Source organism: Rhincodon typus, chromosome 13, assembly GCF_021869965.1.
Source record: "Rhincodon typus isolate 14 chromosome 13, sRhiTyp1.1, whole genome shotgun sequence".
Taxonomy (NCBI): domain Eukaryota; kingdom Metazoa; phylum Chordata; class Chondrichthyes; order Orectolobiformes; family Rhincodontidae; genus Rhincodon; species Rhincodon typus.
Window position 1 is genome coordinate 27,771,285 of NC_063344.1, and position 26,174 is coordinate 27,797,458.

At 41.3% G+C, this 26,174-nt stretch overlaps 1 protein-coding gene across 1 annotated transcript in view; it reads right to left on the reverse strand.

The window, feature by feature from the left end:
- Positions 1-4,268: 4,268 nt before the first annotated feature.
- ccdc39 (coiled-coil domain containing 39) overlaps positions 4,269-26,174 on the reverse strand; it is a 107,340-nt gene continuing 85,434 nt past the window's right edge. Inside the window, exons 16-20 of the mRNA XM_048604832.1 lie at positions 24,499-24,605; positions 19,537-19,677; positions 17,802-17,981; positions 17,314-17,405; positions 4,269-4,577 (exon numbers count right to left, since the gene is read on the reverse strand). Coding sequence (XP_048460789.1) covers positions 4,409-4,577; positions 17,314-17,405; positions 17,802-17,981; positions 19,537-19,677; positions 24,499-24,605 — 689 coding nt within the window. The 3' untranslated portion in view covers positions 4,269-4,408. The remainder of the gene's footprint in view (positions 4,578-17,313; positions 17,406-17,801; positions 17,982-19,536; positions 19,678-24,498; positions 24,606-26,174) is intronic.

Genomic DNA, 26,174 nt, shown 5'->3' on the forward strand with positions numbered 1-26,174 from the left:
CACCTATCCTCTCCTCTATCCCTCTTCTATCCGCCTCCCACTCTCTCACTGTACTGTAACCAAGTTTGCCAACAACACAAAAATAGGTGGAAAGGTATGTTGCAAGAGGAATACAGTTTATAAAGAGATATTAAAAGATTAACTAAGTGGCCAAAAAAAGGCAAATGGAATATCGTGTGGGAAAATGTGAATTTCATTTTGGAAGGGAGAACAAAATAATATCATCATTTAAGTGGAGTTTTGGTCCCCTTATGTAGGGAAATATATTTCATTGGAGGCAGTTCAAAGAATGTTCGTTAGGATGATCCCTGGTATGAAGGGATTGTCTTATGAGCAAAGGCTAAATAAGTTAGAACTCTACACATGGGATTTTAGAAGAATGTCTCATCGAAACGTATAGGATTCTTAAGAGGCTTGACAGAGTAAATGCTGAGAGGATGTTTCCCCTCATGGAAGAGTCTAGGACCAGAGGGCATATTACCAGAATAAAGGGACACCAATACAAGACTGAGATGAGGAGGAATTTAAACTGTGATTTGTGTGTCTTTGGAAATCCTTATCACAGAGCAGCTGAGGCAGAATCCTTGTGTGTATTTAAGGCTGATTTAGACTCTTGATCAGTGGGCAATCGAGGAAAATGCAGGCAAATGGACGTGAGGAATGTCAGATCAGCCATGATACTGTTGAGTGGTGGAGTAGGCTTGTTGGATTTCGTATTTTCAATGAAAGTCTGAGTTGTGGGGCAGATTCAAGTGACCTTTATTGCAATTTACACATCAGTTACAGCATAGCAAAAAGGTGCGCACAAAGCTTCAGAACGTCATAACTTATACAGTTTGAACTCGGAGCGCACATACGCCCCCCCCCCCCAAAAAAAACTGATGACTATTGGTCAGCGGTGCCAAGTTATCCCTTTGTAATTGGCTCTCTGGTATGGCATATTAAACAGTTCGAGTTTGCATCAGCAATTTCCGAGTATTTCCAATTAAGCTAATCGTATCACTGAACGACAAAGAAATGGACAGGCTTGTGGTCCACCCCTAGTCCTTCATGATGTTTTACCAGACTTTATCTTCTTGAGGCTTTTCGCAATGGATAGTATATTCAAGTAACATTTACCAGCTGCACCATGTTAACTGCCAATTAATTGGATACTTGCCTATCACTTGAGGAACCTTTAAATTCTTCATTACAGAAGATACAAAAGAATACTTTTGATCAGTTCCAACAAAGTTGTGGTTACACTTAATGTTAGAATTTTTTAGCTAACAAGTTGTGTCTTAACGTGTCCATTCAAACCACATTCCAAGATCTGCTAATCTCTGTATTCATTCCTCCCTGTAGTGATATGGGGCTGCTTTACTGTCCAAAACTGGTTTGAATCTTTTCCTTTAATGCTTTTCGTGATTTTTTTTGTATAAATGTGGATCTATAACTACTTTGGAATCTTTATCTATGGTTACCTGAAGAATCTTAACTAAAACCTCCTCTGAATATTGTAACAGATTGATTAAATAACTCGAAACAACTAATTATGTGAAATGTTCTTATCTATGTGAGCGAATGTAGCTGCATATTCTATCTCAACTCATTAACCTTGATTATACAGAGCTACTATTGTTCTACTTGTGAAGTCTACATTAACTACTGTCAGCCATGTTCTGCTCCATTAGCCATGGGCAGCTGTCAGCCATTTTGTGCTGCTCAGTTATGGGCACCCCTAACAAGGTTCGAGGGGCTAAATAGCCTACTCCTGTTCCTGTTTCTTATTGTTTGGAACTCTGCACCAAACCAGATTCAACATGGAAATGAATAAACAAAGAAGATAGATCAATCCTTCCTTGATGTAACTAATAAGTCAGATCCTGGTATACCTATGATGACTGTGAGTATTTAGTTTAATATACAATAAAAAGTTTGAAGTGTAAGTCTCGACTTTGCCTTCTCCTTAACCAGTCTATAGAGAACCCAAACTCAATGTGGCCTTGAACTACACAATAAAAATTCATCAGATCAATTTTTCCACAAATTTTGTCTTTCTGTATTCCCAAAAATACATGTTAACAAAGATTGCGGGTCCTTCTTTGCTGTTCCAATGCATTCATATGCTTTTCTGAAGGTAATGATTCTTTACTTTGATATATTTCTAAAGGAACTGTTTCTACTTGATACTTCATTCAAGTGGCCACACTGCATGCTTGTCTAAATAGTAAACGGGAGGCATGCAATTCAGCGGAGGTACACTATAACTGATAATCCTGTCCTCATCTGAAGTCCATATATGCTTTTCCAGCAGGGTCAGCTCAAGAGGAATTAGGAGGACATTTTTTTTTTCCCTATTTCTTATCACCACCCAGCTCACCATAGGCTGGGAATAGTTTTAAGTGGATTAAACAAACCAGTAGGATTCCATCAGTGCAGTACCATATGACAGTAGATTAACTTTCAGCATGAAGTTTGTAATGGTGTCATCAAGAAAATGTCAGTTTATTTCAGGTTTCCACAAGCTATGGTATGTCATTTGTAATACATGTCTTTTTTCAGAGATAATGTTCTTTGGACCTCGAGTCCAATTTGTGAACCACTCAGATTTGAGTTATAATAGTAGTAGCATAGAAAGGAATCTCTGGACAGATCCCTCCATAAATCCACAGACAAATTGTAAGTTGCAATTATACTCCAAATCTTTCCTTGAAAATATATTTGTGATCATACAATTAACTTGCTATTTCCTGTTGTAGGGTAGTTTATAACTACTTGCTGCTAATGAATTGGTTTCTAAAATATAAAAGAAAAGTCCAGAAGACGTAGAAGCAGAAGTAGGTTATTGAGCCAATCGAGTCTGCTTTACCATTCCATGACATTACAGCTGATTTGACGATCTCCAATTCAGCTTTTCTGCCTTTTCCTCATACCCTCGAATCCTTTCCTGATTAAAAATCCGTCAATCTCAGCCTTGAATATACTTAATGACACTACCTCGACAGCCCTCCAGGGTAAAGAATTCCACAGATTCAATACCCTCAAAAGAAATTCCTCCTCACTGCCTTAAATGTGCGAGCTGTTTGAGCTCTTATTCTGAGATTATGCTACCTGGTCCTCTGCCACAAGGGGAAACAAACTCTCTGCATCGACCTTGTTAAGTCCCTTAAGAAATCTCTATGTTTCAAGAAAGTTGCCTTCATCCTTCTAAATTCCAATGAGTACAAGCCTAAACTACTCAATCTCTCCTCATAAGATAGTCCTGCTTTACCTGGTATTAGCCTAGTGAACCTCTGGACTGCCTCCATTTCTGGTATATCTTTCTTTGGATAAGGAGCCCAAACCTGTTCACTCTATTCTGACTAACACCTCTTTTTAGCAAAACCTCCGTACTTTCTACTTTATTCCCTTTAAAATGCAGGCTAACATCCCATTTGCCTTCTCTACTGCCCACTGAACTTGGATGCTAGCTTTTTGTGATTCAGGCTTGAGGATTCCCTTTGTAGCTTTCTCCAGTCTTTCTCCATTTAAATAATATTCAGCTCCTCTATTCTTGCTGTCAAAGTACATAACCTCAGATTTCCCATTATATTCCATCTTCCAAATTTAATCTGTCTCTATCCCTTTGTTGGCTCTTGGCATCATCTTCACTACTTACCTTTCCACCAGTTTTTGTGTCATCAGTAAACTTGGCTATTTTACATTGACTTTTCTCATCCAAGTCATTAATGCACAGTGTAAATAATTGTGGCCCTAGCATTGATCCCTGTGGCACTCCACTTGTTACAGGTTGCCATTTCTGAAAATGCTTCCCTTGTCCCAACTCCATCTTCTATTAGTTAACCAATTCTCTACCCATGCTAATATATTACTTCCATCACCATAGACTCTTACCTTAATAAATAGCATAATGTGTAGTACCTTATCAGAGATCTTCTGAAAATCCAAATATATTAAAACCACTGCTTCCTCTTTACCACTCCTGCTAGTTTTCCCCTCAAAGAATTCTAGTAAATTTGTCAGGCATAGTTTCCCTTTCATGAAGCCATGGTTTCACTCTGCTTGATCATTTATATTTCTGAATGCTGTGCTGTTACATTCTTTATAATATACTTTTAGCATTTTCCCAATATCAGACTTTAAGCTAACTGCCTGCAGTTAAATATTTCAAGTCTCCTGTTCCTTTTAAATCAAGTTGTAATGGAGTAAGAATTATTGATATTAAATAAAATTGAAAACCAGTTTTGAACATTTATTTTAAATCTTTAGAAATTGTTACATGTTACTATAGTTCTAATGCACACTATGGACTTTAAGTGTAATATTAAATTGTGTATAGAATATTGAAAATGTGCCACTATTATTTTTGTATAGCACTTAGTTTAAAATCTCGTGGTAAATTATAACTTCTCAATTTTGGAATCAGCTATTGGCTCTTCTGGCTGTGGCTGCTAGAAGATCCACTTCTTACACTGCTTGATCGACTTCTCGTGGACGATGCAGTACGCTTTGGTGAAGGTACAGTTAGATCTAGATCCAGATTAACTGTTGCTACAGTACTGTGGCTCTGTAAGCTTCGAGAAGAGCCAAGGGTTCTGAAAAACAGAAAAGAACTGAATATATCCATTGTTTACCTCTGTGTTTATATTAATCTAGTGCTGATTATATTATATTCCATATAATTCAGTTTCATTGGTGCAAATGTGTTGCAAGATATAAATACATTGGTATGTCCTTTCAGATCCATACCTTGTTTTGAATCAGTTAAGTCATGAAATCAGTCTTTGTTTTATTCTACTTCAAAATAATTTGAATTGAATATGATATCAATCTTTGTACCGAGTGTACCAGTTCAAAATAAAGAGCATATGTTACTGCAGAAAGGACATTAATGACTGAGAAGCTTGCTACCAGTTGTTGAGGATGGTTACAAGTTGTCCGTCAAGCTGCATCATGCTTTCAGTCTTAGCATCTTAATGTGGCAGTCTGAGAGTGGAGAAAAAGCAATTAATCCTGAACACTGGATCTTGTACCTAATGGGATGTCCTGCCTTGTGTGCCTAAAAATCAACCTGTTCAATCCCATGAAGACCATTGGCAGAAACTCTCGACCCTGATTTGACGCATCCTTGTGTAGATGGTCTAGTGACAGTTTTGACACCCTCCCAAGAAGTTTTGGGAGTAATTGATGATGCTGGCTTCACTGAGTTAAGAACGAGGTTTCTTTCCCCCCTCTGTTGGGATTGTTACTGTCTGACACTTAGGTGGCATAAAAATTACCTGAAAATTCAGCCTAAGACAGGTGTCGTCCGTGGTTATTATTGGCAAGATGGTGCTGTGGCTGTTGTTGGCAAGTTTGTAAATGGAATGGAACACTGAGCACTCCAGCCTCTAAATTCATGAATCCAGGAATATTACTGAAGCAGCTGAAGATGGTTGGGCTGAGGGAGTTTTGTCAAGAATGCGTGTAGCCGTATCCTGGGCTGCATACACAGTTTAATTTTCCTTTCGATTTTGGCAACTTGATAGTCCATTCTGACTGCCAATTAATGTCTATTTTGCTTTGCCATATTCAATTGAATGCCATCTTGATGGTGTGAGTGACAACTCTCATCTCTCCTTGTTTGTTTTGTTCTTGTTTTTCATATTTAAATAAAGACTTGAGGTCTAATCAAGTGAATTGGTGAATAGGTATTGCCTGATATAGACATACGTTAGAACCCTTGCTAATTTTTCTTTATTTTTACTTTATTCCTTCATCAGTTTTGGTTTGGAGCTGTGAACTGAGAGATAAAGACAAACTTTGGACTGTAGGTGTCAGTTTGTGTTTAAAAGGAAAATAGAACAAGTAAACTTATGTTTATTTGTGAGGTTAGGCCTGGAAGTTAATTGCAGGTTAGTTCCTAATCAAACGTTTCTGCAGATGCTTCCTCACCAAGGAAGAGCCTTATGTTTAAACAAATAGCAGAAGTTGACTGTTATTAAGATCAGTACCTGGGAGTTGGTTCCAGCAAGTCTGGAAAAGAATGGTAGCTAGTACCTCTAGAAGAGACGCTTAGTCTTTTGGACTGTGTTTTCTGTGAGAAGGAATGTGGCTATTGATGCTACAGCATGAATATTTGAATGGTCCGTGATTAACTTCCTTATCAGCTCTTGGAAGTTCACAGAATAGAACATTAAGTTATAAGTGTTACTGCCTTTACCTGTGAGGTGGAGGTGCCAGTGTTGGACGGAGGTGGACAAAGTCAGAAGTCACACGACGCCAGGTTATAGTCCAACAGATTGATTTGAAATCTCAAGCTGTCAGAGTGCTGCTCCTTCAGTAGGTGGAGTCACTTCACCTGACAAAAGAGCAATGCTCTGAAAGCTTGAGATTTCAAATAAACCTGTTGGACTATAACTGGTGTCATGTGACTTCTGACTTTGCCTTTTAGTGAACTGTAAAGGTGACCCTGACTGACCTCTTCAGAAAAAAGTCAACCAAAAATCTATCATCTATGGCTGTGGAACAATGCTTTGTGAGAGCCACTTATGTATTGGATGGGCCTCCTGTGCCAGTTTGATTATTTTATTTTATTTATTCCTTAATTGCATTTGTCTGTTTGTCTTTTATGTGAATGGGGCTGAAAACAAAAGTTTTTGGGTTTATAGCATAGAGCAATTAGATTGCTTTGTTTAATTTTATTTGGCTAATGTTATTATATTGCTGAGAAATGCTGAGTTTTCTTTAAAATACAAACCAGTGTTGGAATTGATTACTCGCAGAGTCTGGGATTGGTTATTCAGAGTCCGCTTAGGAATCACTGAAGTCAATTCTGAGGGTCTTTGAAGGTTTTGATTTGACTGTGCTGTGAATACAGAGGTAGAAGGGCTGATTTGCTTTGGCTATCTGTCTCCATGTTATAAACACTTAGCAAAATTCCAAAGATTGCGCAGGAACAGAGGAACATGTTGGTGCATGAGCATCTATCTTTGAGGGTGGCAGGCAGGAAGGTTGACAGTGGTAAGCGAAGCTTGGGCTTCATCAATAGAGATATTGAATATAAAAAGGAGGTGAGATATGCTGAGACTTGGTCAGTTCCTAATCAAGAGCTTTATGGAGCATTATGTCCAGTTCTGAACAAAATATCTTTGGAAGGACCTGGAGGTCCATGAGACGGTATTGAGGAGATTTACCAGAGTGAGTCCAAGGACATGGAGGGCTTTAGTTACAAGTTTAGGCTGAGGTTGATTTCCTTGGAACAAAGGATAATAGGGGAAATTCAACAAAAATATACAAGACTACAACAGGGTTAGATAAGATCCCAATAGCTGATGGTTGAAAGGGAAACTGACTTAAGATTTTAGGCAAGATGTGCAGGAGGGACATTACGAAGAAATTTTTTTTGGCAAGTGGTAATGACCTGGAATTTGCTGTCCCTAATGTGTTGGATGCAAAAACAATGATTTCAAAATGTTGGATGAGCAGTGAAGGACAAAAACTTGCAGAGCTTTGGGGATTCTCTGGGGGAGTTGGACTGGATTGCGCTTTGGGGAGCTGTATGGACTGGATAGGTCGCCTATGCCATAAATGATTCTCTTTAAATCACTGTCAAAGTAGATACCTTGTTCTATCAGTACCAATTATTATGAGGAAGTTGTTAGGTTGTACTGCTTTTCCATTTTTCATGTCTCAAGGCAGCTTCAACTTCTGCCACATAGGTAAGAGTCCAATATCATCTTTGGGAGTTGGGGGATTTTCTCAAACATGTCCACATTGACTGTTAGTTTAGGAGTTCTTAGAAGTATTCTCTCTATTGGAGGTTGACGTTTTCTCTTTCTCCAAAGGGTTCCATTTTTATTCCACACAGGTTTGAAGCCAAGGCTGTTGGTTTCATATATTGCCTTGGTGTGTTTGTTGGCAAGAGGCTTAGTTTTCTCAGTCCACCACTGGTTCTTGATTTCCCTTGTTCTTTGTAACTCTGCCTTTGCTGTTTGAGTTCTCACCTTTGCATCACTGGTGATGGTGTTTTGCCAGGCATGGTAGAGTGTTCCTCCTCTTTTTGATGAGGTGTCGGATAATGTGGTAATTCTTGTTTAGCCATTCTTGGTGCTTCCTGGTCTTGCAGCCAACGGTTTCTTCACAGCATGAGATGATGGTTCTCTTCAGCTCTTTCCAGATTTCCTCCATTCCATTAACATGAACTCTGGAGATTTTGGTGAAGACATTGTTGGAAGTTTGCTGGTCTGCTTGGTTCTTGAAGCCATTCTACATGGAGATTTTTTCTGAACTGCTCCTGCGTCTTCAGCTGCTTCTGGTGGCATTTGATGGACATTGAGGAGTGAATGAGCTAGTAGTCTGTCCAGCAGTTTTTGGGTTTACATTGTTCATTGCTTTGGTAAAGAGGATATCCTTTTGGTCTTGGGATCGAACAATGACATAGTTGATCATGTGCTTTTATTCTGGATACCTCCAGAAAGTCTTCAACTTATATTTTTGAGAGAACTGTGTGTTGAACACCAGCCGGTGTTCTGCACATCTGGTGAGCAGGAGAATCCATTGGAGTTGTATTCCTGACTCCTCCTCTTCCGCTGGTTTCTTTCTAGAGTTGGGCATCCTTGCTAACCCTGACATTGAAGTCCCCAAGGAGGATGATTTTATCTTGCTTAGCGATGTTGGTGAGTATGGTGTCCAAGGTGGACTAAAAGCCTTCTTTGGACTCATCTGAGGCATCAAGGGTTGGAACACAGGCACTCATGACTGTTGCCTACTAGTTCTTGGCAAATTGTAGGTGGCGAAAGGCATTATGAGGCAATCGTTGATGCCAACAGGGAGCTCAGAGAGTCGGTTGACAACTTTGTTCTTGATTGCAAATCCAATTCCATGTGCCCTGGGTTGATGTTAGAATTTTTCTCCGGAGAAGATGTAGCCACTACCTTCAACCCTTAGCTGCCTTTTGCCTGCTGCTTGAGTTCTTGCAGGCAGCAATATCAATACTGAAGTGCCTGGGTTTGCAGGCAACAAGGGCAGTTCTTCATTCTGGATGAATATTTTGCTCGTTATCCATTCCAGGTAGTGAGATTGAGTTTGATTTTCTCCAAGTACAAACCCAGTGCGGGACATCTTTAAGCATGGAAATGCTGTTGCATATCAGCAGACACACGGTTCTTGACAAAAGGTAGATTGACTTCTAGTGGCAACTGGGCATCTTCCTACTGCTGCAACCTTCATCTGCCATAGCAGCATTAATATCACATTAATATCTTTTGCTTGGATCACCATTGAGGACTTATTTTGGTTTGTGCTTTGTCTGTCTGGTTCCTCACCTCCTTGTCGTAGAGTTGAGAACTCCTGACAGCATCGCTCTCAGGATCAATGGAACACTTGAGCCTCTCCACCACAGCAAGGTGGCAATCCTTGGAATGGAGCTGCACTTACGTGTAGCCAGGCCAGCATTTATCATTTGTCCCTAATTGCCCAGGGGCAGTTGAGAGTCAGGTACATTGTCCCTGATTGGTGAAGGGATGGAGTTTAAAATAGGGAAGTTATGCTGCAGCTGTATAGGGTGCTAGTAAGGCCACACCTGGAGTACTGTGTACAGTTTTGGTCTCCTTACTTTAAAAAGGTTGTACTGGTACTGGAAGGGATGCATGGAAGGTTCACTAGGTTGATTCCGGAGTTGAGAGGGTTGGCTTATGAGGAGAGATCGAGTAGACTGGGATTATACTCATTGGAATTTAGAAGAATGAGGGGGGTTTTATCTATTCCCTTCATAATTTGATATGTTTCTATGAGATAGAAGCAGGAAGTTTGCTTCCACTGGCAGGTGAAACTAGAACTAAGCGGCAATGTCTCAAAACAAGGGTGAGCAGATTTAAGACGGAGTTGAGGAGGAACTTCTTTACCCAAAGAGTTGTGGATCTGTAGAATTCCTTGCCCAGTAAAGCAGTTGAGGCTACCTCGTTGAGTGTTTTTAAGGCAAAGATAAATTTTTGAACAGTAAAGGAATTAAGGGTTATGGTGAGTGGGTGGTTAAGTGGAGCTGAGTCCGCAAAAAGAAAATCAGCCATAACCTTACTGAATGGTGGAGCAAGCTCAATGGGCCAGATGGCCTTCTGTTGCTCTTATTACTTATGTTCTTAGGTTACATTGCTATGGGTCTGGAGTCACATGTAGCTTAGACCAGGTAAGGACAGTAGAATCTCTTCCCTAAAGGACATGAGTGAATTAGATGGTTTTATGGTCATCATTAGATTATTATTGAATTCAAATTCCACAACTTGCCATGGAGGGATTTGAGCCTGGGTCCCCAGAATATTACCTAGGTTTCTGGATTAATAGTCTAGCGAAAATACCACAAGGCCTTTGCCTACCCTATCCTGAACCCTCTGACAGGGTTAATGTTGAGATGTTTGCATTAGTAGAGAATTGCAACTTTTGGGACATAAACACATATTATGGGTATGCTAATGACGCAAAGGAATTTCTTCTGCCAGAGGGTAGTGCATATCTGGAACTCTGTACAACTCTCTGGAGAACAGACTAGATTGCGAGATCCTCAGTATATCTGTCAGTTTTTCTGAATTTATTTTCGTAGAACTAAGAATTGAACTTTGCAACAGCTGCATATTTTAAGAATGAGAAGAAAACAAAAGCAGATCTTAACTGTTGGTGACTGGCTGGGAAGATAACATAATTTAGTTACTAACCTAAGTGGATGATTTGCCATTGCACGTGTTGCCTTACCCTGAACTGGCAGCTAGTTGGATATCAGATCGCTCAATCAAGTGGGGGCCAGTGCTACCAGCCAATCTTAGAGATAGTTAATATAAGAAAGGAAAAGGAGGGGGAAAAATGGATTCCAACTGGTGTTGCAGATTGATATTGGATCTGGCTACTGTTTTCTTACTCTCTAGCTTTGTATTCAATTAAAGAATTGTTGAATGTTCTGAAGAAAGAATCCCAGTCTGTAAGAAATAGGTCAATAATTCTACAAATAGACTGAATCTATTCATATTCGCTGGTGACTTCATAAGATTGGCATGCATTGTATGAAACTATCAGTTGAACGGGCAAATAATTATTTTAATTCCCTTTTTAATTTATCCCTTAGCTATGGCTGGCTGTCTGTCAATGCGTGTGTGGAAGCTATTAATGAAGATTGGATTTAAATTATAGATATTAATTAGAGTGCCTTTTTTGCTTAGCTTTGTCCTGCTAAAGTTACAGTATTAATAATACATTGTTAATTTTTTTGTTCTTTATAAACTTGGATACCAAGATATGTTTTTGTAAAATCTAGTTAACAGCAATTGGATAAGCTTTGAAGGTCATTGAGTTATTTTAATTTTACCGTATTGCAAATCCAGTGACAGGCAAATTTGGTTTGGCTTGCTATCCTTGGTCCTAATACTAGGTCATTGAAAATATTTCAAGGAGAAGTAGATTCTTGGAAAAAAATCTTCAAAAATCTATGTGGAGCTGGTACAAAAGAGAGTTAAGGCATGGGAAAAATTAGCCATGATCTTATAGGATGATGCACCAGGCTCAAGTGGCTGAATGGTCTAATCCTGTTCCCACTTCTTGTTCTAAAACTGAAAGCTTGGTGTCTGAATGCATATAACTTTCAAAACAAAATGGATGAACTGATGGCACAAACAAATATAAATAATACAATCAGATGGCTATTACAGGAACATTGATATAGTTTGGAAGCTGAATCTTGAAGGGTGCGGAATATTTCAGAAGGTCCGGAATCTAGGAATAAATAGGTAACTTTGTTCATGATGCTTTTGGGGTAACCTGTGTTCAAGAATCAAAAAAAAATAGAAGCAGTTTGGATAATAATGTCAAATGAGAAAGGTAAGAAGTCATTTGTGGGAGTGGTGTCCAGGCTCCCTAACAGAAAGCCCACATTAGATTAGAATAGAACAGAAAAAGTAATAGGACCTTGTCAGAAAAAGTGGTGATAATCAGAGGAAAGAACTTAAATCAAGATAAGTGATGCTGACTTTTCTTGGATGGACAGTACAACCAAGACAAGCTGAATATGGAAGGTGGTGTGGGGGGTGGCCGTAAAAAAGCATATGCGAGAAGCAAAGGTTGTCATGTTCCTCGGAAGAAAAGAGAGGAAATGGAATTAATAGTAGGTGCAATGACTTAATTGGGTGAGAATGCACAAATCAGAACCTTACTGTCAAGTTAAATTTCAGAATTTAATCCTTCCTGTCTCAGAAGGCGACTTGACTTTCCCACCAAAAATGCATGAACTTGCATCTCATTGATGGTCCAACTTGCTGGAATCTTCCACCTACCCTACCATACTTTCTCTCCCACTTATCTGCCACTTGTACACCCTCACCTGCCTGGTGCCCTATCCCCTTACCCATTTACTTGTCACCCTACATCCTCTACAATTTACCTTATTCATAATTTCTCTCAGTGGTCAACAAAAGTCGGTTTAGGATTTCTCAGCATTTTTTTTGTTGAAATACAGCAGCTGCTGCTGTAAAAAGGGGATGGGAGGAAGCATATTTTGACTTACAATGTTGAACCTGCACAGTGTAGAATCTGGCTGGTTTACTTTTTTTTTTTCTATTCATTTGTGGGATGTGTGCGTTGCTGGCTGGCCATCATTTCTTGCCCATCCCTAGTTGTCCATGAACGTGGTGATGAGCTGCCTTCTTGAACTGCTCCAGTTCTCCTGCTGCGGGTTGTCCCACAATGCTATTAGGGAGGGAATTCCAGGATTTTGACCCAGCGACAGTGAAGGAACGGTGATATATTTCCAAGCCAGGATGGTGAGTGACTTGGAGGGGAACTTGAAGGTGGTGGTGTTCCTATATGTCTGTTGCCCTTGACCTTCTAGATGGAAGTGGTCGTGGGTTTGGAAGATACTGTCTGAGGATCTTTGGTGAATTTCTGCAGTGCATCTTGTGGTTAGTACACACTGCTGCTACTGAGCGTTGGTGATGGAGGGAGTGGATGCTTGTGAATGTAGTGCCAATCAAGCAGGCTGCTTTGTCCTGGATGGTGTCCAGTTTCCTGAGTGTTGTTGGGGCTGCACTCATCCAGGCGAGTGGGGAGTATTCCATCATGCTCCTGACTTATGCTTGTAGATGGCGGACAGGCTTTGAGGAGTCAGGAGGTGAGTTACTCGTTGCAGTATTTCTAGCTTCTGGCCTGCTCTTGTAGCCACTTTGTTAATGTGGTGAGTCCAGTTGAGTTTCTGGTTGATGGTAACCCCAGGATGTTGATAGTGGGGGATTTGGTGATGGTGACATCATTGAATGTCAAGGGACGGTCGTTAGATTGTCTGTTATTGGTGAAGGTCATAGCCTGGCATTTGTGTGGCGTGAATGTCACTTGCCACTTGTCAGCCCGAGCCTGGATATTGTCCAGATCTAGTTGCATGTGAACATGGACTGCTATAGTATCTGAGGGTTCACGAATGGTGCTGAACATTGATGACTGCACAATGAATATCCCTTTTTCTGACCTGATGATGGAGGGAAGGTCATTGATGAAGCAGCTGAAGATGGTTGGACACAGGACACTACTCTGAGGAACTCCTGCAGAGATGTCCTGGAGCTGGGATGATTGACCACCAACAACCACGACCATCTTCCTATGTGTCAGGTATGACTCCAACCACTGGAGAGTTTGCCCCCTGATACCCATTGATTCCAGTTTTGCTCCGGCTCCTTGATGCCACACTCCGTCGAATGTGGCCTTGATATCAAGGGTTGTCATTCTCACCTCACCTCTGGAATTCTGCCCTTTTGTCCATGCTTGAACCAAGGCTGTAATGAGATCAGGAGCTGAGTGGCCCTGGCAGAACCCAAACTGGGCGTCACTGAGCAGGTGCTGCTTGATAGCACCTTCCATCACTTTATGATAATTGAGAGTAGGCTGATGGGGCGGTAATTGGCCGGGTTGGATTTGTCCTGCATTTTGTGTACAGGACATACATGGGCAATCTTCCACATTGTCAGGTAGATACCAGTGTTGTAACTGTGCTGGAACAGCTTGGCCAGGGGAGCGGCAAGTTCTGGAGCATGTCTTCAGTACTATTGCCGGAATGTTGTCAGGGCCCATTGCCTTTGCAGTATCCAGTGTCTCCAACTGTTTCTTGATGTCACGTAGAGTGAATCGAATTGGCTGAAGACTGGTATCTGTAATGCTGGGGATCACTGGAGGAGGCCGAGATGGATCATCCACTTGGCACTTCTTGCTGAAGATTGCTGTGAATGCTTCAGCCTTATCTTTTGCACTGATGTGCTGGCCTCTTCCATCATTGAGGATGGGGATATTTGTGGAGCCACCTTCTCCAGTGAGTTGTTTAATTGTCCACCATCATTCATGACTGGATGTGGCAAGACTGCAGAGCTTAGATCTGATCCGTTGATTGTGGGATCACTTAGTTCTGTCTATCACTTGCTGCTTTTGTTGTTTGGTGTGTAAGTAGAGCTGTTTGGTGCCTTCACCAGGTTGATAACTCATCTTCAGGTATGCTTGGTGCTGCTCCTGGCATGTCCTCCTGCACTCTCCATTGAACCAGGGTTGATCCCCTGGCTTGATGGTAATGGTTGAGTGGGGGATATGCTGGGCCATGAGGTTACAGATTGTGCTGGAGTACAGTTCTGCTGCCGTTGATGGCCCACAGCACCTCATAGAACATAGAACATTACAGCGCAGTACAGGCCCTTCAGCCCTCGATGTTGCGCCGACCTGTGAAACCAATCTGAAGCCCATCTAACCTAAACTATTCCATTATCATCCATATGTTTATCCAATGACCATTTAAATGCCCTTAAAGTTGGCATGTCTACTACTTTTGCAGGCAGGGCATTCCACGCCCTTACTACTCTCTGAGTAAAGAACCTACCTCTGACATCTGTCCTGTATCTATCACCTCTCAATTTAAAGCTATGTCCTCTCGTGCTAGCCATCACCATCCGAGGAAAAAGGCTCCCACTGTCCACCCTATCTAATCCTCTGATCATCTTGTAATGGATGCCCAGTCTTCAGTTTCTAGATCTGTTCGAAGTCTGTCCCATTTAGCATGGTGATAGTGCTACATAACAGGATAGAGGGTATTCTCAATGTGAAGGCGGGACTTTGTCTCCACAAGGACTGTGCAATGGTCACTCTTGCCAGTACTGTCATGGACAGATGAAACTGCAGCTGGCAGATTGGTAAGGATGAGGTCAAGTATGTTTTTCCCTCTTATTGGTTTCTTTACCATCTGCCACAGACCCAGTCTAGCAGCTATGTCCTTTAGGACCCGACCAGCTCGATCAGTAGTATGCTGCCGAGCCACTCTTAGTGGTGAACATTGAAATCCTCCACCCAGAGTATATTTTGTGCCCTTGCCGTCCTCAGTGCTTCCTCTAAGTGTTGTTCAACATTGAGCAGTACTGATTCATCAGCTGAGGGAGGATGGTATGTGGTAATCAGCAGGAGGTATCCTTGCCCATGTTTAACCTGAAGCCATGAGACTTCATGGAGTCCGGAGTCAATGTTCAGGACTCCCAGAGCAACTCCCTCCTGACTGTATATGACTGTGCCACCACCTCTGCTGGGTCTGTTCTGCCGTTGGGACAGGACATATCCAAGGGTGGTGATGGTGGTATCTGGGACATTGTCTGTAAGGTATGATTCTGTCAGTGTGACTATGTCAGGCTGTTGCTTAACTAATCTGTGAGACAGCTCTCCCAATTTTGGCACTAACGCCCAGATGTTAGTGAGGGGGACTTTGCAGGGTCAAAAGGGCTGTTTCTGCCGTTGTCTTTTCTGGTGTTGAGGTCGATGTCAGGTGATCCATCCAGTTTCATTTGTTTGAGACTTTGTAGCAATTGGTACAACTGAGTGGCTGGCTAGGCCATTACGGAGGGCAGTTCAGAATCAACCACATTGCAGTGTGTCTGGAGTCACATGTAGGCTAGACCAGGTGAGGGTGGTAAGTTTTCTCCCCTGAAGGACATTGGTGAACCAGATGGGTTTCTCTGACAATCGGCAATGATTTCATGGTGATCAGTAGATTCTTAATTCCAGGTGTTTTTTTAATATTCAAATTCCACCATCTGCCGTAGTGGGATTTGAACCCAGGTCCTGGGTCCCCAGGACATCAGCTGGGTTTCTGGATTAATAGTCTAGCAATAATACCACTAGGCCATCGCCGTGGAGGCACCTGAGCCAGGCCAGACTTAGGAACCTGGCCATAAAAGTCACTGACTAATAAGTGAGCAATCTTTAATAGGGAGAGCTAAGAAGGGTCCCGACCTGAAACGTCAACTTTCTTGCTCCTCTGATGCTGCCTGGCCTACTGTATTCCTCCAGCTCCACACTGTGTAATCTTCAACAGGATCACCTTTGGTTGGATCTAATTCAATGAAAATCAGAAGATTTGTGTCATAAATCTAAGTGAGGTGTAAAAGTAAAGGGATCTTGAGGGAGCAGATACAGAAACCACTACAGGTTAATATGGCTTTCTTTTGTATTAAATTAAGCATAACAAGGATTTCAATTCATTTCTGGAGGAATAACTCTGGAAAAACAGGAAAGGCATCTTCCGCCTGATATATTGTGTAATTTTGGTCTCCATGTTATACAAGGGATATCACAGAAGTGTTGAAAAGGTGTAAGAAAGATGCTCAAGGATGTTATCAGAAGTAATAGGTTATAACTATCAAGAAAGATTGGGCAGTTTTTTTCTCTCAAAGGGAAGAAGTGTCTAACAGGGCAGATATAGAAAAGGCATTTTCATAAAATTCATAAAATTTGGAGCTATAAACACAGGTAGCCACTAAAATAAATTTGGGTAGAATTTATTTATCCATAGAGTGGTAAGAATATTGAACATGTTACTGCAGTTGAAGCAAAGAACATAAGTGCTTTATAGGGATACTAGATAAGCAAATAATTTTTAAAGAAGTAGAAGGCCACGCTAACAAAGTGTAGAGCTGGATGAACACAGCAAGCCAAGCAGCATCAGAGGAGCAGGAAAGCTGATGTTTCGGGCATGCTGATAGGTTTAGAAATGAGATCAGTGGGAGGAAACTCCTGTCTCGCATAAATGCCATCACAGGCCAACTGGGCCGAAGGGCCAGTCAGTTTCTGTGCTGTAGATGCAAAGCAACCTGATGTGCTTAAAGAATTTCCACCTCTTCTCTCATTCCCCCGCCCACCCCAAAAAAACCCTAATTGCAGTCATGGACTTGATATAAAAAAAAGTATTTACCATAATACATCATAAATAAGTACTAAAATTAGTATTTAAATAGATTGTTACTTTGTCACAGCATGCTCGCCTAATGTTTAACTAGACATGCTTATTTGTACAACACTAACCTTATAGAAGATGTAGAACTGTGACTAGATGGTAATCTTGAACTGTGATGACTATTTGGTGATGTTGGTGCACTTGGTAATGGTAAACCAGCCTAATAAAATAATTGGCAATTAGGTTTCATTGACGTTAGATATGTCTTAATGGTGGATTTTTTTGTGAACAGATTTTCTATCACATTGTGCATTTTAAAACTTGTATATTACAAATTATAATTACTAAACCAAATTATGTTATGGTCAGAAAAACTGATTTGTAATGCTGGTAATAGGAGAGAAAGCCAGAGCTGTAGTCATTAATAGTTGTCTCTTAAATGCTAAATTTGAATTTCAAAGGGAAATTATTTCATAATTAGTAATTAAAGTGCACATCTGTATTGTGTTGACACACCTAAAACAGATTTAAGCCCCAGGCTTAAATGCTAGCTGGAAACATAAGGATTTATACCACTTTCTCTCAAAATCCAACATGACAAATTAACTTTTTTTACCTGGTCAAAATAAAGTTGAAGATCTGCAGCCAAACTTGGACAAGCATCCATTGCGTCAGCTAACAGCTTATTCAATGACTTGTTAAAATCTCGTAGTTCACGAAGATCAATATCTTGCTCCTCGTGGGTTTGTCCTGGGCTTTTCTTGGCAGAACGGATATCTCTGACTACTTTAGAGCACTGGTATGAAAATTCATTCAACATCGGATGTTTTTAATAGTACAAATATATTATCCTGAATAAATAATTCCAAAAAACCTCTTCGAATAGAATTTATCAACGGTGGAAAATGTTATTACAGTTATTTAGAGTCATAGAGATGTACAGCACAGAAACAGATCCTTTGGGCCAACTCGTACATGCTGACCAGATTCTAAGTTAATCTAGTCCCATTTGCCAGCATTTGGCCCATATCCCCTATAAACCCTTCCTATTTATGCCCATCCAGATAGCTTTGAAATGTTGTAATTGTACCAGCCTCTTCCACCTCTTTTGGCAGCTCAATCCATACACGCACCACCCTCTGCATGAAAATGTTTCCCCTTAGGCCCCTTTGAAATATTTCCCCTCTCATCATAAATCTATGTCCTCTAGTGTTGGACACCCCTAACCTGGGGAAAAGACATTCACCCTATCCATGGCCCTCATGATTTTATAAATCTCTATAAGGTCACCCCTCAGCCTCTGATGCTCCAGGGAAAATAGCCACAATTTATTCAGCCTCTTCCTATAGTTCAAACCCTCCAACCCTGGCAACACTCTTGTAAATCTTTTCTGAATCCTTTCAAGTTTCACAACATCTTTGCTACAGCAGGGAGATCAGAATTGAACACAGTATTCCAAAAGTGGCTAACCAATGTCCTGTACAGCCACAACATAACACCCCAACCCCTAAAGTCAATGCACTGACCAATAAAGGCAAGCATACCAAATACTGCCTTCACTACCCTGTCTACTGCGACTCCACTTTTGAGAAATGATGAACCTGCTCCCCAAGGTCTCTTTGTTTGGCAACACTCCCTCGGACCTTACCATTAAGTATATAAGTCCTGCCCTGATTTGCCCCACCAAAATGCAGCACCTCATATTTATCGGAATTAAACTTCATCTGCCATTTGATCAAGGTCTCCTTGTACTCCTCCTTCGGTGTCCACTACACCACCTATTTTTGTGTCGTCTGCAAACTTACTAACTGTACCTCCTATATTCACATCCACTTAATTTATATAAATGACAAAAAGCAAAACCTCCTTGTAGTGAATTAATTATGTTATCAGGAAAAGTTTAGAGAAATTAATTTTGAAAAAGAATTGTAGGACAAACCTTTGTCACACAAAAAGTCACAAAGAAATGAACCAGAAATGGAACTTTCAAAAAGGTTATTTGACAGTTGCTTATTTTTCAATTTGATAAACAGCTAGAATTCTCTTGCTTTGCTTGTGTCTGTTTAGTGTTTAGAAGTACTACATTTTCCAATAAAAGATCAACTATAAAATATTATATAAAGTAGTTATTAATTTACTTGTGATTTAAATGTGCAGCCTATTTTTGTTTTGTCAACCTCCTACTAGATAAATCAGATTATCTGCTGTAAAGTACTATTAATAATTAGCAAGCTTTAAAAAGCTCCAGGAACTACTAATTGTCAAGTACGATTGGTTCAAAGCATTAAAACAATTCAAAGGAATGTGGTATTAATACTATACTACAAACAATAAGACTTAGATTTACACACGTGTTTTGTCACCCTTTCCAGCTTGAGTTTCTGATCATCCAGCTCCTTAATAAGATGCATGGTTTTGTCATTTTGCTCTTCAGCCATTGTATGGAGTGCTGATTTTTCCTTTAACAGATTGTCGAAGGTGTTCATCATGCACTGAGAGAGAAGTCACAAATTAATCTTTAATTTTGGGGGAGGGAGGGGAAGCTAATTTACAGAAAATCTTCTCCTTGAGGCTTATGCTTTTAGCCATCTGTAAAATATATCAAAAATGCTTATAGCTTTCTTTTAGTGCTAAGCAAGTTATGCATTGTGATTTTTATTCATTGATGACATGGGCATGGTTGGCAAGGCTATCATTTATTGACTATCTCTAATTATCTTTGGGATGTTTTGCCATGCCAATCTGAATACAAGTGAGTGATTTTCTAGGCCATTTCAGAGTTAACATTGGTACGGGTCTGGAATCTCACATCAGTCAGGCCAGGTGAGGATGGCAGATTTCCTTCCTTAACAGAGGTGAGCAAACCAGATGAGTTTTGATGATCCACTCTCAATTCCAAGATCACCTTAACTGATACCAGTTTGATATTTTTTAAATGCCAGCAAACATGAATAGTTGGTGATCAAGTGTTTTGACTTCCTGAAGAGGTAAAAAGTTTGAATGTAAATTTTCATATTTCTTAATTGGTATTGCTGATTAACAATACTTCTGGAAAAGGCTAAGTCTTACTTAAATAAAATAATGAACTGCAGATGCTGGAAACCCAATGCTAGTCAGTCCCTCCCCGAAACTCTTTCTCCAGTACGTCAATTACATCACTGGTGCTGCTTTCCCCTTTTATTTGGAAATAGAAAAAAAATCATTTTGCTTCCGGTTTCCACCCTGATCTCACCATTTCTGACTCTTCCCTTCCTCAACATTTCTGTTTCCATTTCTGGGGACAGGCTGGCCACTGATATCCATTACAAACCCACTGATTTCCATACTTACCCAGACTTTACATCTCTCACACCTTCCTTCTGTAAGGACACCATTCCATTTCAACAGTTTCTCCATCTCAACTGTTCTGATGATGCCACCTTCTGGAGGGGGATCCTCCGAAATGTCCATCCTATTCCTAAACCAGGATTCTGCATGACCGTGGTTGACAGGCTTAGTCCAAACTATCTTCCCCATTTCTGCCCTGACCTTTTCTCTTCCCTCTCACAATAACAATAGAGTTTTCCTGGTCCTTCATATCCAAATGATTGTAAGCTGCCATTTCCGTCAGCTCCAGTGGGATGCCATGACTAGACACAGTTTCCTCTCCTTGTTTATCAGCATTCCGCAGGGACTATTCCCTCCAGCCACCCTGATCCACTACACTCCCAGCACCACTCCACTTGACACCTTCTCATACAATTGCAGAAGATGTAACACCTGCCTGTTTACCTCCTCCCTCCTATTATCCAAGGCCCCCAGACACGCCACAATTTACTTACACTTCATTCAATCTAGTCTTTTGTATTTGCTGCCCATAATATTGTCTCATGGAATCACAGAAATCCTACAGTGCAGATAGAGGCCAATCAGCCCATCAAATTTGCACCGACCCTCCAAAAAGCATCCCTCCCTATCCCCGTAAACCCACATTTACTGTAGTTAATCCACCTAGCCTGCACATTATAGGGCAATTTACCGTGGCCATTTCACCTAACATGCACATCTTTGAACTGTGGGAAGAAACCAGAGCATCTGAAGAAACCCATGCAGACATGGCAAGAACATGCAGACTCCACTCAGACAGTAGCCCAAGGCTGGAATCGAACCAATTCCCTGGTGCTGTGAGTCAGCAGTGGTAACTGCTGTGCCACCATGCTGCCCCTAACCCTCTAGACTGGGTGACCACTTTGCAGAACGCATACTCAAAAATGACCCCAAGCTTCTGGTTGCCTGCCAGTTCAACACACCATTGTGTTTCCTGGTCAACATTTCTGTGTTGGCTCCACCGAGCCTCAAGGCCAGCTCAAAGAACACCCTCCTACTGCCCCCTTGATCATGATCCCACCCCCGACCAACAAAACATCATCTCCCTGACCATCCACAACCTCATCACTTAAGGTGACTCCCACCCACAGCCTCCAACCTCATCATTCACCAACCCCGCACCGCCCGCTTCCATCTCCTTCCCAAAATCCACAAACCTGACTGGCCTGGTTGACCCATTGTCTGTGCCTGCTCCTGCCCCACCGAACTCATCTCCACTTATCTTGACTCCATTTTCTCCCCCTTGGTCCAGGAACTCCCCACCTATGTCCGTGACACCACCCATGCCCTCCACCTCCTCCAAAACTTCCGATTCCCTGGTCCCCAACACCACGTCTTTACCATGGACATCCAGTCCCTAAACACTTGCATTCCCCATGCAGATGGCCTGAAGGTCCTCCACTTCTTCCTGTCCCGCAGGCCCCGACCAGTCCCCCTCCACTGACACCCTTATCCGCTTAGCTGAACTCGTCCTCACCCTTAACAACTTGTCCTTCAATTCCTCCCACTTCCTATAGACAAAGGGGGTGGCTATGGGTACCCGCACCGGCCCAAACTATGCCTGCCTCTTTGTAGGATACGTGGAATAATCCCTCTTCCAAAGCTACACTGGCCCTATGCCCCACCTCTTCCTCCATTACATCGATGACTGTATCGGCGCCACCTCGTGCTCCCACGAGTTGCTCGAACAGTTCATCCACCTCATTAACACCTTCCACCCCAACCTTAAGTTCACCTGGACCATCTCTGATACCTCTCCCTCCTTCCTGGACCTCTCTGTCTCCATCTCTGGCATCCACCTGGAAACCGATATCCATTTCAAGCCTACCGACTCCCATAGCTACCTAGAATACACCTCCTCTCACCCACCTTCCTGCAAAAATGTCATCCCCTATTCCCAATTCCTTCACCTCTGCCGCATCTGCTCCTGAGATGAGGCATTCCACTCCCGGACATCCCAGATTGTCCTCGTTTTTCAAGAACTGCAACTACCCCTCCACAGTGGTCAAAAACGCCTTTGACCGTGTCTCTCGCATTTCCCGCGACTCATCCCTCACACCCCCTCCCCGCAATAACAACCAAAACAGAATCCCCCTCGTCCTCACATACCACTCCAACAACCTCCAGATCCAATGCATCATCCTTCGGCACATCTGCCATCTGCAATCTGACCCCACTACCAAAGACATTTTTCCCTCCCCACCCCTATCTGCCTTCCGGAGGGACCACTCTCTCTGTGACTCCCTTGTCTGCTCCACACTCCCCTCCAGCCTCACCAAACCCTGGCACTTTTCCCTGCAGCCCCTACACCTCCCTCCTCACCCCCATTCCAGGCCCCAAGAAAACCTTCCAGATCAAACAGATGTTCAGCTGCACATCCGCTAATGTGGTATACTGTATCCGCTGTTCCCGATGTGGCCTCCTTTACATTAGGGAAACCAAGCAGAGGCTTGGAGATCGTTTTGTGGAACACCTATGCTCGGTTCGCGACTAACGACTGCACCTCCCAGTCGCGAACCACTTCAACGCCCCCTCCCAATCCTTGGATGACATGTCCATCCTGGGCCTCCTGCAGTGCCACAACCATGCCACTCGAAGGTTGCAGGAACAGCACCTCATATTTTGCTCAGGAACCCTGCAGCCCCATGGTATCAATGTGGACTTCACAAGCTTCAAAATCTCCCCACCCCCGACCGCATCCCAAAAACCTCTGTCTCTATTTATTTCAGAATCCCCTGCCCCTCCACCAATTCTGAAGAAGGGTCCAGACCGGAAACGTCAGCCTTCCTGCTCCTCCGATGCTGCTTGGCCTGCTGTGTTCGTCCAGCTCTACACCTTGTTATCTGAAAGAACAGCATCTCATCTTTTGCTCGGACATACTGCAGCCTCTCGGACTCAAAATTGAGTTCAAGAAATTTAGACCCTGATTCTATCCTTCCATGTTTTTTACTCTCACCCTCATACCCTGGTCCTTTTGAGACCTTGTTGCTTTCAGCACAGCCTACCCATTCTCTCTGACCCTTAACTCTCGCTTATCACTTCTTTTGCTTGTCTTCTGTTCTGGCTTACTATCAATAATCCCCTTGTCTGCCTACTCCTTTCATCTCTCCCTCTCTCTCTGAGCTCCATCTCCAACTATCTGCTCACCTGAATCCCCACCCCGCGCACTCATCAGCCTGGTCGTCAGCATAAATGCCATTTTTTCCCTAGCTGCTGTCAGTTCCAATTAAGAGTTGCTGGATTTACGACGTTAACTCTGCTTTCTCCCCAAGAATGCTGCCAGACCTGCTGATTTCACTGGAATTTTCTTTTGTTGCTGAGTCTTAAAACTTAAGTCTTCGTTCCAATCAACATGCGTTTCACCATATTATGAGGGACATCGGGACTATAACCTAGTGTACAAAACTAAAAGTACACGTCTGTACTGATCGGAGCTAATTATAAAACATTCATATTTATGTATTAGTAACTCATTTATGCAATTTTTCATTTAATACCCTCATCAAATTTGAAAAAAATATTCAGCATGTTAGAATGAACGTCCAGGCACTTAGTAATTTTAAGTTTAAGAATAATTATGTCACTTTTTTATTGTAACAATCAATACTTGAAACAACTCACAAACAATTGATTTCATGTTGAAATTTTAAATCTGTTTTCTTAACGTTCATAGAAATACTATTTTCTGGCTGCTTATACTACTCAACTTTTTTAAATGATCTATTTAATTAATGACATCTTCCAGTGGAACAGACCATGAATGTGATCAGTTTCAACAATGAAGTGCAAGGTGTTGATTCACATCTGTGAATATTTTCCAAATTTTAATAAGGAATCATTTGCCTGTCCAGTGTTGTCATGAAAACATAATTTATCTGAGAATTTATAGAGCAGCACAATTTAATTCACTTTCTAATGTTCAGAACACAATTATTTTAAATATTTACCTGAATATCCTCTTGAAGCTCTCGTATTTGCCTGCGCTTGTATCTGTATTTTTCATCAATGGCCCTCTTTTGTTCCTCCAGCTTTAACTTATTCTCAAATTCATCACCTATCAAGTCGTATATGAGTACATTTAAATTATTTGGAAGCGTTGAATTCAATAGATTTTGAACTTTGAATTTTCTGTGTTGTAAATGCAGTAGATATAAGGGGTCAGAATTTGCCCCAATTCTCCACAAAGGATTTTGTAACTGTGCGACCTTACTGTACTCATTCACGCTTTTGCCATTAAAGATGGCTGGAAAAATTAGGACTGATGTAATCAGGAGCAATTAGCTTTTTAACTTTGTGATAAATACTGTATTCTTCAAGAAAATTAGTGTTGGAGGTTTGAATAATTAAGTTTTTAACTTGTTCTGTCTGTCTGTTTTTTCCTCCTCTGCCCAATACAATTTCTATTCTTTTTCTTTTTAATTCTTTTTCAGTTGCTGCTCCATACTTCCTTTCTTGGGTGTCCATGTTTCAGTGAGGATAGTAGGTTTTGTTGGTCACTGTTTCTTGTTCTCAGCTGTCACAAATGTTTGGTAGAAGGTGCCCCACTGGAACAGACATTGGACAAAAGGAAATCTGCACTTAAAACCCAGTTAAAGCTTTTTTGGAATCTGACAGCATAAGGAATAGCAAACTTTCTTCCTTCGTAAGTGCAAAATCTGGTCAATGACTTCAAAATTGCTTAATTGGCTCTACTTTAGGCATCCTGAGATAATAAGTACTATATAAATAAAAGCCGTTTTTTATCCGGTGATAGCTCTGGGGCTTTTCCACCATTTTTGGTATTTGAAATATGACCGTTATCTGTTCCTGCCAGAACATTGAAACAGCAAACAATAGCAGATTGAATAATTCTAACATGGAAAAAGACAGTTTTTAAACTTGCCTATGGAATATCTGTTTTTCGAACCTTCAATACAAATCTAAAATGCATGTGCTCTTTCCAAGTCATTTTATTATACCACATATTTCCCATCAACATTAATTCTGTAGCTTTCATGCCAAGACAAAAAACTTATACATTTTCTATTTTAGTGTGAAACAGATGGCACAAACTCATCCTCTTAACAGGCCAAGTGGATGCCAATACTGGACGTTGAATGTAAGCACCAAATCATTTTGAAGTATAAACAAAGTGGTGTTTCTAAATCACTTTACTGAGAGTGATAGAATACACACAGTGGAGCTCAAGTACTTCCAATAAGTACTGAAGAAATAAAACCACAAAGGCAAGATAGAAATCACAGTAAGTTGCGTGTGGATATATTGGTTATGTCCACTATTGTATCATGAATGACATGTCCCATTGGGAGGCTTGCCAAACCAGGCCTTGAATATTATTTAATTAATTTAGATGAGTTGCTGCTGTCTGTTGCAATCATTTCCAGTATCCAACTCTGGATCATAAGCTGTGACCCTCGGGCATGTCATAGATGTGGAAACTATCCCAGGCTGGTAGCAATACTTGCACAAGCTATGGCCCTGAAAGGAACATTTCTCCTGACAACACATCAAGCTTTAGAAATATTTTAACTTGTATTTCAGTAGTGGCTGTCCACACCTGCTCAGTTCAAGGCAGCCCAATTTCTCAAATGGATTCCAAAACAGGAGTAAGATCACTCATTTG